The following is a 14,158-nucleotide window of genomic DNA, read 5'->3' as shown; positions in this document are numbered from 1 at the left end:
GCGCCATCTCGTGGTGGCAAACCTTACACTTATACACATCTATAACTTTACTCAATGTAATATATTTTGAAACGTTAATGTGTTTCTCATTTTATTTGGTGGCCATCCGGTGGTTATTCTTCTTTGCTAGCAAACTCTTTAAAAATATTGTAATAAACTAGAGCAAGAAAAGTTGAATTCTTTTAAAGGAAATAAAGAAGTAAAAGTCAACTGTCTGTATTTTAGATGCCTAAGTTTTTGCATCCCTCTCTTTTTTTAAAACAAAAATAATTTTTTTAAAGAAATGAGATTAATTAGTTACTATTTATTAAGAAAACATTATTACGTCGTTGAACAGCCGATCCAATTTGGGGTTTACGTCTACCAATGTTCAACTCCGTAGCCTTGTAATTTTGAACCCAATCCAGAAGACAAGAGAACTCTCGGATCGAGTTTTGGCAGAAATTCGCCTTCGTGGAGGACTTTTTGATGGAACTAATCCGCATTTGAGTTACATGGAGATGAAAACCACGAAGACCTCTTGCAGGTATCTTGACAGAAAGGGGACTCTAACCCATGATCCGTCTACTGCTGAAGATATTTTACATCAGCACTGTGGGCCGTGCGAGCCGAGTGCGGAATTCGAATCGACTAGCCATCGCTGGTATTCGAACCCGGTTCACCTCATTAGAAGGCGAACGCTGTCCGCGTCTCGAACTGCAACTTTGAAAGATTACTAAAATAATGGGGCCGGGATAGCCTGGTTGGTAAATTGTTGGGTTCATGTCCAAGAGGTCGTGAGTTCGATCCCCACCTGTCGACTCCCCATGTAGTAAATGGTGGCTGATGCACGTTAAATCTGACAGGTCACAAAGTACTCCATGTTCCCATAACAACTCGTAACTCTGGGGTTACTGAATTGGAGATTGATCATTCTCTGCTTCAGGTCAAAATTACGATCCGTGAATGAATGGATGGGTCTACCCTATAGAAGGGTTGTGACGTGTGTGGGGCTAAAGTCGTATTCTTGGCAATAGATGGCGCCATTGAAAACAAGAAAAACACCCTCTGCCTTAAATTCGCTTGGTTTCACCAAGCAAGCTTGCTGGTATTGACAAGTGGTATTAGAAACAACAATAATACTAAAACAATGTGATCTTAATTTTGGACGTTTAATAATACAGAACATTTTCTTTGTCATAAAAAAGAAAGATTAAAAACTCACAGCTAACGAATGTGTATCTGGCTTGGAACCCTGTGCTAGGGTATTCATCATTTGCTTGGAACTTAACAGTGAGAGTTGGTCCAGAGGAAACAATAGCTGGAGGTCGAAAAGTGTTACCATTGTATACATCAATCCGTGTCCCATTGCTGTCAAACACCTGGAAAGGATATTGTAAGAAGAGTATGAATAATCTATGTCTGCATTCGTCAGCTTAATTTTTTTCTTCTCATTTCTGCGAGGTAGAAAATATTATATTTTTAATATCATATTCTGAAAATACAACACGACAAGAATATGTGGATGGAATTTCAAACATTTCAGACCGAGACAGAACAATTATATCCTGCTTGGGATAAAATTATATTTTTATCTAAAATGCATTTTATAACTAGAAAAAGCTCATTTTGTTTTATTTTATAACCCTCGTTGAACAGCCGACCCAATTTTATGGGTTTACGACTGCTGATGTTCAACTCCGTAGCCTTGTAATTTGGAACCCAATCCAGAAGACAAGGGAACTCCTGGATCGAGCATTGGGAGAAATTTGCCTTTGTGGAGAACATTTTTGATGGAATTAACCCGCACCTGCGTTACATGGAGTGGAAAACCACGAAAACCTCCCACGGTTACCTTGGCGGCAAGGGGACGCTAACCCATGCTCCGTCTACCACTGAGGAAATTTTACATCAGCACTGTGGTTGGTGTAAGTCGAATGCGGAATTCGTATCGACCAGCCATCGCTGGGATTCGAACCCGGTTCACTTCAATAGAAGCGTGAACGCTCTATCTATCCATGGAAGCCATGACGGCTCAGAAAAAGCTCTAACGAGTCTGCTACTGGAGTAGACCTCTATAACGACATTTTTCCAAGTCATCGTAAGATGATAACATTAAAGATTCGAAAATCGCTGAAAATTACTAGTCTCACGCTGTTGCGTCTATTTGTTTTTCTTTTTGGTGAAAAATAAATTTTTTTACTGGTATAAGTGAACCATATTATACGAAAAAGAATAAAATGGAAGCTATGTTTATTTTTGGTATCAATATAGAAGGGGGAAATGTTTCGAAATTTATTGTGAGCGACCACCGGTCAAGTTATCTTTCTCCTTACAAAATAAAAATAAAAAATTGCGGTTTTTAAGAATCCTGCAGGAATATACTTCAAAGGAAAGAGCATATTGCTTACCAAATATTTACATTATCACAAAAGCAGTCTACTCTTAACCAAAACTGTTGTTCAGAATAAAAGGATAGCGGTAATAAATGTGTCAGTTAATTTTTATTGCTGTTTTAACATTAATGTTTGTGTAAAGCGAAACGATGACTTGAACGATTCCTTCTGGAACTATTAATTGCCGTTATAGTGGATTAGCACATTTTACCATACCATCTTGTCAAAAAGAATTATCCGCGCTTTAGAATGGACAAAATTTTATCTAATTTTTTTTCTCAAAAGAAAACATCAAATTTTTTCATAATCGCCCAGTTTGGCAAGATTTTCCCACCTAGATGAAAATAAGTTTTCAGAATAGCGTTGGAGTATTTTTTTTAAATAAATAATTGGATTACAAACGTGTTTCATTTTCGCAAAACTAAAGCTTTCCGTCATATTATTATTTTGCACCATTTTCATATTTAGCATGGTGTGCGCGAGCTGAAGATATGCAAAACTTAACATAAAATTCCAGAATAATTTCTAAAAACTCACAACAATTATAAAATCATTGTTCGCTAAAAAGTGTTCAAGGCAAAACATGGTATTCATGAATAATTAAGAAAAACTCACGAAAGTTATAAATAGTTCGCTAAAAAGTATCATTTCTGAAATCGAAAACCAGCCTTATTCATAGGTTATTGCAACCTAAGCGATTCTTAGCTAAATTGAAAATCTTAGATTACTATTTTTCTAAACTACTTTTTCTAGAGAATAAGCATTTGTCTTCTTTAAAAAACGAAAGAAAAAAGATATATTTATTTGAAATATTTTTAAAGTTCAAAACGCCTAGGATAATGTGAGATTAAATCTATGAACTAAGTGCATTCTTTTTCTTTTTTTAACCTGTGCATTATTTTTTTTCCATCTTATTTTTAATTTTTACTTATAAACAATGCATTCCATCCTAAAAATCATTTAATTAGTGCATAAAAACTACTTTGCTATTTCAACTGCTCAAAATAATATATATATTCTTGAATTTTCATTAACAATGAAAATTCTAATGAAGACAGAAAAAGTCAAACGTTTTAAATACCGTTTTTTATAAACAAAATTTTTACAACTAATTAAATTTTGAAACTAATTAAATATTTAAGGGTATTTTTTACTTGTAATCTTTATATAGAGTACAATGGACCAATCTAAAGAAATAGAGAACAATCTTCAACATTCTTTACTCTTGCTTTTTACTAATTTTCTTCGATCAGTTTTTAATTATTTGAAAGAGAAAAAAACTTTTTCGAAATTGGATACCGATAAATCATGGTATTTGTTTACACCACGATTCAGCAGCCAATCAGATTCGACACATACGCATGCCGTCGTTTGCAGTTATCCAATTAAATTTGATCCGTAAATTAATTCAGCGTGATGACAAACAAAGCCTAACAGTTGAAACGTTAACTTTACATGCATAACTACGAAATTTCAACGGTATTCTTTTTGAGTTGCAAATATCCAATTGAATTTTTTTAAATATATATATTGAAAGCACGTTGGTAATCAACCTATTATATGAAAGCCGTATTTGAATTGTTAGCCAACTCTATTTAACAAAAATAAAAAAGTGTTCACTTCTATGTTTAAATGCAGCTCCATCTTATTTCGATGACAGAGGTTACTCAAAATCATATAAGAAAACAAAAACATTTATTTTCAAGTAATCTATGAATAAAAAGTCGTTCTTTTCAATCATTTTGTTTTATAACGGGTCTTGAAAAGATGACCCAATTCTGAGTTTACGACTATCAATATTTGAAACCCAACCCAGAAGACTAGGAACTCCTGGATCAAGCATTGTTTAAATTAATCTTAGTGGAGGCTTTTGTTTGATAGAACAAATCCATATTAGTGTTACAAGGAGAAGAAAACCGCGAGGATCTCCCACGGTTAGTTCGACAAGGGGATTCTAACCCATGATCCGTCTGCCATTGAGGATATTTTATATCAGCTTTTCAATTATTTGAGAAACGTGTATATTAAAAAAATTAAAATTATTATTCCAAGTATGAGCTAATGTATGCCTGTGGTTACAATACTCAGCCTCTTAAAAATAAAATACACATTAAAAGTTTTGCTTTAAAATCCCATTTTAGTAAGCTTGAATTCAAATTTTTTTTCATCTGTAATTTTTATACTATAATTTTAATTTTATTCATTTTTTTCATATAAATTTATTTTTAAAGCCCCATAAAATCCAAACAACTTTTGCCCTTTCTTCCTTATGCTTTCATTTATTTAAGACCAGCATACATTTATATGAAAATTCAACAATCACAGCGACGTTCGCACGAAAGTCAACACAATTTACCTTTTGCTCAAAAATATAAGAAACTAATATTTCATGTTGCATAAAACATATAAATGTGTGTTTAAAATATTAAAAAGGAATGAAACACTACCTCTACATATGACCACAAGGATAATTGAAAATCTGTGAAAATGAGTTGAACGAATCCTATTTGCTCAAGATTTTGAATGATATATTCTGCGCTGTAGTCGCTAGGATATCCACCAGGGAAATTAGGAGATTTTATTACTCCAGAACTGTTAGATTCAAAGTAATCATAGCTTCCTTTGTAAATATAAATATTTTCTAAAAAGAGAGAGAGAAAAAAAGGAATATTTTTAGTGTTTTAAATATTTGTTTTTTTAATGTAAGATTTTAGGAAATGCGGTTTCTTGGTTTATAACAATGCAAAGAACGAATTTAAATTAAATGAATATTAATGAAGAAAGGGGAAAGTTTATTTGTAATAATTTTCTCGGAAACTGAATTTGAATAAAATAATTGACTAGAGTAAATAAACACTTTTATTTAGCTTTTTAAAATAAAAAAAAGCGTATTATTAAAATTAAAAAAGCAGCAAAAGCACAGAGGTTAGATATATATGGATATTCCATTATAACTAACTTTCATACGTATTTTCGAAATACTTGCTATATTTGCTGAAATCGAAGATAAAAAAAAATATACAAGGCGTAAAAATGTGTAGTTAAACGATTAAAAAAAATTCGAAACTTAATAAATCTCAACTGACGTTACTATGAACATCAAAGCCTTTCTGAGTACCGAAGGAAACTAATTAATAGTTAAGAATTTTCCACTTTTCATCCCTCTTTCCTCAGTTGTGATTCGACGGATTTCGAAAGCCTTTTTTTTGTACTTAATATAAATGAGCGACCTCTAAGGTGTTTATTTTTTTTGCTCCATTTTCGGCTAGAATTCTAAAAGTATATATTAAGAGAGCCCCTTGTAGAACACCTAGCATAAGCTTGAAACGTGACATTACGTATGAAAAAATTTTAAAATATCATATAAATTAATTTAATATGAACTAATTTGTAGTAATTTAAATAATTGATAATGCTAGGTAGCTAACATTTTCATTATAAAGTAATTTTTTTGTACAAAATCTACGTGTTATGTATCTATTCAAAGCTTTTATAATGTAAATTCTCATTAAAACCGTATGTAAAATAATATAAAACCCTATGTAGATCCTCTTCTACCTGAACTAGGTTTCTTTTCTAATAATTTAAAATTACTTACAAATAATATTCTCATACCTAATAATTTTTATCAGCAGGTATATATGTAGCTTAAACAAAACTATAAAAAATTTTAAATTTTAAATCTCAAATATTATATTGATAAATATCAACTAAAGTTTCTATTTTATATATTACTTTTTTTTATTAATTTTTAATAATTATTAAAGCTCCATTTTATGTTACTAGTTCTTATATTTAGAAAGAGAGTGAGAAAGAGTTAGTAATTTCAATAAAAAGTGTTTTATAAATACTTTTAGCAGAGAATTGCAGACTGAAAGCTTCTTCATATGAACCACTAAATAAAAAATCGACGGAGACAAGCTTCGTCTTAGACTCGTACACCAAATCTGTTGAACCGTTTCCTTTAGTTCCACAGTATTCACGACCAGATTTGCTGTACGCAGATTCTTTTATCCATAAAAAATCGCACCTGTAAAGAAAAATACAAAATTAGCACGTTAAAATGTTTTCTAAAATCACCGAACCGTTTTTAGTTCATAGAACTGAAGATACGTCCATTTTGTCACAACTTCAATCCGAATACATTTCATTTAAGTTTTTGAAACATTAAAAACACTATAAATATTATATATAGATAAGTTTTACAGTAGGGAACTGATTATCCGGAACGATCGGGACCATCGCTATTCCGGATAACTGATTTTTCCGGTTTTCTGAATCGCTACAAAAAGCCTTTCTTTTATTGTTAAGCCCAACTAAAAAAAAATAAATATTTGGAAATAATCTTAAAAAGAAGAAAAAATGATGAAGTAATACACTAATAATTATTTCCAAAATGATGGTAAGGTAAACATCTTTCAAAAAAGAAAGAAAAATCTTAAGAGGAAAAAAAAAATTTGTTTTAAAAATTGCGGGAAAATTTATCGAATTTCGATCCGGTTTTTTGGTTTTCCGGTTTTCTGATTTCCGGATAACGGGTTCTGTACTTACTGATTCCTATATTTCCAGCTTATATCACCGAAACATTTCAGAACGCAGGCACATATTTTTTGTTATGAGTTATAAGAAAATTAAAAATTTCTTGGAAACATGTATCAGGCATCTAGGCGGAGATTATACACATACCACAATAAAAACTTAAGAGGAAATTTCAAAATACAGTGCAAGACCATGAACAATGGAAATTTAAAAGAACTTGTAGAAAAAACCTACTTCATACCTAGACTGAAAATGAAAAATAATTTTTAAAAAATTGAATTTTTGATAAAATCTTAGATTGATTTGCTTAAGCGCTTAACGCTTTAGTGCAGATGGGACGGGACACCAATGTCTATTTTACAGTTTTTTTCTGGCTCTCTAATTGCAAGTAAAAATATATTTTGGTATTTTTTAATTATAAAAAAAGTGTAATAGTTTCTAAAAATCTGCCAGTTTATCGGAATTATATTTGTACTAAAATATAAAATCTAAAAAAAAAGCAGTTTGATTTTTTTCATTCATATTTGAAAATTTACCACTAATAGATGTGGTAAATTAAAAGAAATTTCAATTGTGAATTACAGTTTCTCTTAGATCTAAATAACTGAAATGCAATGCAATTCGAAAAATTATTGTTCTGAAATGAGTGGTGTTTGGAAGATTTTACCTTTAACGATACCGGTGTTCCATGCTGTATATCATAACCATAAATTAGAATGAAAAATGTATGAAAAATATGTTCAGATAATGTTCGTCTATGGGTTAACAGGAATCTGCAGTTCACATCCAACTCATGACTAACTTTAAATTCCGTTTTGCTCATATACTACCAAAATTGTTATTATTTTTTACTCCTCTATTCCAAATTACATAAATTTAGAGTATTTTTTAAATTTGAAAATCAAAAAGTTGCTATGTGCTGTACAAAAAATTGTAATGTTGTACAAAACGTTTAACAAAAGTTGCTAAATGTTATACAAAAAACATTTTAAAATTTTTCAAAGAATTCTTCTGTAGATGCTTGAAAATCATTAATTAAAAAAACTCACACCCGCAGTGGCTCAAGGGATGGAGTATTTGCCTTACAATGAGGTGAACCGGGTTCGAATCCCAGCAATGGTTTATCGATACGAATTCCGTACCCGGCTCTCACCGACCACGGTGCTGACGTATGGTAGACGGATCGGATCATGGGTTGGAATTCTCGTGCCGTCAGACTAACCATGGGAGGCTTTCGTGGTTTTTGTTTCCATATAACGCAAATGCTAATTAGTTCCAATAAAAAATTCTCCACGAAGACAAAATTTCCCACAATACTTCATCCTGGAGTTTCCTTGTCCAATATTTCTTCTGGTTTAAATTCAAAATTACAATACTACGGAGTTGAAAATTACTAGTCGCAAATTCAAAATTGGGTCGGCTGTTCAACGACGGTTATAAAATAAAGTAACCAAACCCACTTATTAACTGTAATAAATTCAAATTGATTATACAGAGAATAAATAAGAAACAATAATTGCAAATGTGGACCCAAACGAATAGTAGACAGTCGAGGAAGTTAAATCCCTTTTCAGACATACAGAAATAGGATTTAACTTCCTCCATGTCAATTAAAGGAGAATTATAAGTTTGAAATTTCCTGATTTATTCAGTAACTAATTAGTAATACTTTCGACTCATTTCTGTTTCAAATGTGTTCGGCTGAATATAGTTACTGAATTCGAAAATTTTAAAGTTGTAAGAAATTTTAAATCTTGAACTTTGAAAAACTTGGAACATTGAAAAAGTTTAAAAATATCTGCAGTCCAATACCAATAATTCCTCTGAGAACCGAACTCATACAAAAATGAACGTCTTGCCTTCTCACTAACTTCTTGAAGCAAAAAAAAAAAAAAAAAAAAAAAAAAAAAAAANAAAAAAAAAAAAAAAAAAAAAAAAAAAAAAAAAAAAAAAAAAACTGCCTCTATACTTGTTCATTACGTCATCATGACGTGTTGGATGCACAACAATATACATACCTTATAATTTTTAATTCTACAAGTGCAGTAAAACTTATTTCAATGAATAAAATAAAACAAAAACATTAAACAGTTACTTAATAAATAAGAACACATACAAGGTGTCCCAGTATTATTGGGACAGGACGAACATTAAGGGGAGTTAGTAGACATCACAAGGATTCAGAGTTGCATAGCAATCCATGATCGGAAACGTCAAGCGGAAGACAGGTACAAGAAACAGAGACGCAAGACTGAGATGATCTGAAATATTTTTGGTCAAACATATTACACGTGCTGTGTTAGATGATATGTGAAAATATCACAAAAGATGTACAAAGTTTCTAACATTGCTAGAGATGCGTGCTTTGCAACATCCGGCCGTGGATTGGCAGACTCATCTCGATTTTGTTGTATATCCCTCAGCAGCACAAACGATTCTTGTAACCTGATCTATTTCAGAATCCACAGATGTTACGTACATAGTACTTTCCAGTGCAACCCAAAGAAAAAAAATCCACGCTGCTTAAATCAGGAGAGCATGGTGGCCAGGGAACCGATCCATCTTGTGAACACCACCACCGAACGGCGAGCGAAGACGTTTCTAATTTTGAGTTGCTAAGCAATTCTGAATCCTTGTGATATTTCCTACTAGCCCTTAAAGTTTGTCCCAATAATCCTGGGGCATCCTGTAATAAATATGTTAATATAGAAAAAGTAAAATCGTTTATGAGTCTGAAGGTTACTAACCTGCAAGTTTTATCATTGGAACAGGTGGGAATATGGAGTTTTTGTATAGTGATTTCTAAATGACAGGATGGGCAGGTAATGAGTTCGACGCTGCATCTTTGAGGTATTTGAGGTTGGTTGTTGTTGGTAGTGGTGGTGACAGTCTCTGCCCCTTTCGACATGCTGGTTGCATTCTCAACACTGATGATCCCAGATTCTCCCACGTCAATGTAATACTTACGGCCATTCATCCATTTGCATAAATCTGCAATTACACAAAAAGTAAATTAAACTGAGTGAAAAATGGCATTAATTTAATTTAGTTCTTTTGTCAGGTAGCTAGAAAAAGGTTTTATATGTTTAATTAAGGTTAATCATCATCATCCTGGCGCTACAGCTTCCCTAGCTTCCTTTAAGATTTTGGGCCATTCTTTTCTGTTGGTCTCCCTTTTCTTGTAGTGGGTAATTTTGAGAGAATTTAGATCCTCTACAACAGGGGTGTCAAACTCGTGGCCAGAAAACCGACGCAAAGTAAAAATAAAGTTGAAATGTGATTTAGAAAGAAAACTAGCATATGAAATTATAATATATTTTATTTATAAACTATACGGATCATTTTATATTGTACGAGCGAAAATGTAAAATTGTAATTGGCTTGCGGCACCTGCCATTCCAGGGATACTGCATCGTATCAAAAATTTGCAGAAAAAATTTCAAATCTTAGAACAGAATTTGAAACAAGGTTTAAAGATTTTAATTCTTTGGAAGACAAATTTTGTTTGCTTTAGTCGATTTTCTCAATAAATATAGACTCAGTGCCCAGTAATATGCAAATGGAAGTGATTGAGATTCAATGCGACTCAAATTTGAAGGCAAAATTCATTGAAGTGGGTATGCCTGAATTTTACAAATATTTACTGGCAAGGTTTGAAAATACTCGCAAATTCGCATATGAAATTATTTCCATGTTTGGAAGTACTTATCAGTGCTAGCAATTATTTTCTGTTATGAATGGAATTAAATCTCCTGTTCGAAACCGTATTAATAACGCTCACGTTGGGTCAATTTTGAAAGTAGTCACGGCCAATAAAATTTCTCCCGAAATAGGCAAGATAGTAGCAGAGAAGAGATGTCAAGTATCATACAATAATTTAACTTTACATATGTTTATTAAAATGTATTATTCAAAATAAAAATATTTGTTCCTATGAACATTTATTTATTTATTTATTTTTTGCAGCCCACCTAAAGTTGTTTATTTGGCCCAAGTTAGCTTTTGAGTTTGATACCCCTGATCTACAACCTTCCTAGTTTTCGATCTAATTATTTTTTTTTTTGACATTTCTTTCAGAGTTCACTCGTAGAAAGTTTCCAAACCATTGGTATCTTTTTATTCTTAAATTTTGGAACAATTTCTTATTTCTCATATTTACCATGAGTCTTTTTAATTGTTCGAATCCCCCGATGCCTGTCTACACAAATTGCGCTAAAAATCTTCCTTAAAATTTTCCTCTCTCATATTCTTAGAAGATCAAAATTTTTTTTAGTTCAAGTCCATGCCTCAACAATATAATACGATTGGTCGAATTATCACTTTACAAATAAGAATTAAATTTATACTCATATAGCTATATCTTAACAATTGTTGTAAAGCATAATCAAATCCAGCAGCCATCTTAGCTCTAATTTCTAGCTTTATCTCCTTAGTTACGGTATCTAACAATCCCAGATATTTAAATTGTTTAATAAGGATTGAACTGCCTATGTGACAATATTTACTATAATGCAATTGAAACATAATTTGTGAGGAATAAAACTTCATTGACTTCTACAGAACTTCATAGTAAATTGTAACTTTACCATCGAACGAGTTAACGTACTGTAAAAAACGGATACCTGATTATCAAGAAACTTTCGTCGTTTTTGACGAAACCGTTTCCTGGGATATGTTCCGAGCAAAAGTTTCGTCAAAGTGACGAAATAACTATTCTCACTTCGTCAAGGAAACACATTTCGTCAAAATTAAAGAAATATTTCATCATTCTATTTTTTTTCCAAAAACTTTTTTTAGTGCCTAACGTAGCTAACTTTTTTAATAATCACTTTTACTTGGGCACCATATAGACGGCACGACACAACAAGTACCGATAGATAAAGTACACCCACGTCCGAAGAGGTCCGAAGAGAGGTTCGAACTCCTGATCTTCCAGGTACAAGACCAACTTCTTGACCCCCATACAAACGGGTCAGCATAATTCGTCAGTTTTTTCTCGATTGTCTAGTGTTAATTCTAGTAAAATATATCCCACAATGCACTACGAAGAGGTTTCGAATTCCGGAAGCATTTTCGTCACACATTTAAGAGTTCACGTCAAAAATCACGTGATTTCAAGACGAAATGATTCTCAAAATTAAAGAAATACTGCTTAAGGTTTGCTGAATCGTCAAAAGTGTGAGTTTTATTTCTGAGAGTGTGAGTTTTGGTTTGTAAATGTTTAACAGCGAATCTTTAAATTCAGATTTTAAAAAGGATATATTTTGAATCATTCGATAATGCCACAAGAAAAAAGAATCTTTCAAAGATAATTCTCTGAGATTAGCTACACCAGATTTTGCGAAGAATTGAAATACAAAATTGATCTAACATTTAAAATTTTAACTTTTTTAAGATAAATTACAATTTTAGTGGTATTGCAATACAAACTTAAACGAAAGTAAACTTAACAGCAACAAAACATTTTTCTACAAATGACTATTTTCAGTGATAAAAAATATGAAACAAAGCGCAATCAATTTGTAATATTAGCTTGTTTAAAACAAAGCACTATGTTTCCAACTATTTCAGCTTTATGAAAAGTTTCATAATAAGTTTTACTTTTCTATAAGGATTATATTACATTACTACAATAATAATATATAAATTCTTAAACTGCTTTTAAATCAAAAATTCTTTTTCAATATTACAATTTCCGAAACATAAAACTTTAAAGATATTGCTTTTCGGACGAAAAGAAAATAGTTTTTTTAAATTTATTTATATAAAAGCACACTAATCAAGAAACTTCGAAACTGTATCAAATTTTCGATAAATCTATCATTGCAAATGACATTTTTAAAAGTATATACAATTTGCTAACATTTTTAAAGTTTCTTGTTTATATAGTATGATTTTTAGTAAAAATTCCATTTAGAATTGATCTAAAATTATGATTCATTGATTTCTTAAAATTTTCTGAAATACTTTACTGAATACATACGGTGGATTGAGCAAAAATGGCAATGTTCTATTTAATTAACTTTTAATAAATTTAAGATATTATATTCTTAAATACTGTCAAAATATATATAATTAAAAAAAGTCTATTTACTTTTTTTGAAAATATTATGGAAATACACTTCATATTTAATGGTTTCTGACATTAACTTATTGGTGTTTCATTTCTTTTTTTCACATATATAACACTGACCAGAGCGGTCATTTTGACCGCAAACCAATTTTGCGAGGCGCTAAGTCTTAATATAATTATACCATCAGCTTAGTTGACTTTCGTGACTTTTCTTAACGTTTTGAGACATTCAAAAATACTTGTTTTCGTTCGTGATTTAAGAAATATCAAAAACTGAAAATGCCTCTTCCATTATTGTAGGTTAGTATATATATATATATATATAACACTGGGGAACAAATGCTTTGTTTCATCGATTCAAGTACTTGATCCTGCCTAATTAGAGTGTTAGGATATCAAATCTTCAAATTGATTTTGCTCCTAAAGCTACAATTAAAAAAAAAAATATATATCATTTTAGTGTATTTTTTGTCGAAATGTACAAGTTTAAAAATGAAATGTGCAATTTCAAATGTCCAATAATGTTTATCGTACTCTTCTAGGAGTACTTCTTTATTAGGCCCAGCTTAGAGGCTCACGAAGAAGCAATTCATAATAGGAAAGCGCCCTTAGTGGCGTATGACAACAGTTCGGGACACGAGTTCCTATTCAATTTTAATCCTGTTGTTGTGCTCAAACTCTCCCAGAAATTTGTCGCAACATTTATGCGACCCCTTGCCATACATAATATTTTTAAACTTGTACACATCAATAAAAAAAAGAGACGAAAATGTTATTTAAAAAATCTGTAACTTTGAGAAAGAAATTGATTACAGATTTGAAATCAGTGGTACGAAAGTGCCTAATATCCGTTAGAAATTTGCAAAAGAAAACAAAAAGATATTTCACAGTGTAAACGTTATATATAAATTTTATAAAAGAGCATTTAACCAAAATCGAATACGGGGGGGGGGGGGAAAATTTTCCTTTGTTCTAAATATAGATCAATATAGTTTTTTTTAACCAAATACTTAACATAGTTTACTATACAGCAGTGTTTCGATTCAGAGCAAATAAGTTTACAAAGAATCGATAACAGATTTTCTATTTTAAGCTTTCAATTTACTTTAGGAAATTCTTACATTATTCTTTCAAATTTCGTTATTATATATAAAAATTGTTTTCTTAAAAT

The 14,158-nt window shown here is 31.3% G+C and overlaps 1 protein-coding gene across 3 annotated transcripts in view; it reads right to left on the bottom strand.

The window, feature by feature from the left end:
* The window catches only part of LOC107440650 (uncharacterized), a 173,189-nt gene that overhangs the window by 11,991 nt on the left and 147,040 nt on the right, over positions 1 to 14,158 (bottom strand). For all 3 annotated transcript variants that reach the window (XM_071182324.1, XM_071182325.1, XM_071182326.1), the window contains 4 exons: positions 9,662 to 9,932; positions 6,227 to 6,405; positions 4,823 to 5,016; positions 1,205 to 1,361 (listed from right to left, as the gene is read on the bottom strand). In XM_071182324.1, coding sequence (XP_071038425.1) covers positions 1,205 to 1,361; positions 4,823 to 5,016; positions 6,227 to 6,405; positions 9,662 to 9,891 — 760 coding nt within the window. In that variant the 5' untranslated portion in view covers positions 9,892 to 9,932. The remainder of the gene's footprint in view (positions 1 to 1,204; positions 1,362 to 4,822; positions 5,017 to 6,226; positions 6,406 to 9,661; positions 9,933 to 14,158) is intronic.

Source organism: Parasteatoda tepidariorum, chromosome 6 (genome assembly GCF_043381705.1).
Source record: "Parasteatoda tepidariorum isolate YZ-2023 chromosome 6, CAS_Ptep_4.0, whole genome shotgun sequence".
In the NCBI taxonomy this organism is placed as follows: Eukaryota; Metazoa; Arthropoda; class Arachnida; order Araneae; family Theridiidae; genus Parasteatoda; species Parasteatoda tepidariorum.
Note: the sequence above shows the minus strand (reverse complement) of the source record. Positions and strands in the feature narration are given on the sequence as shown.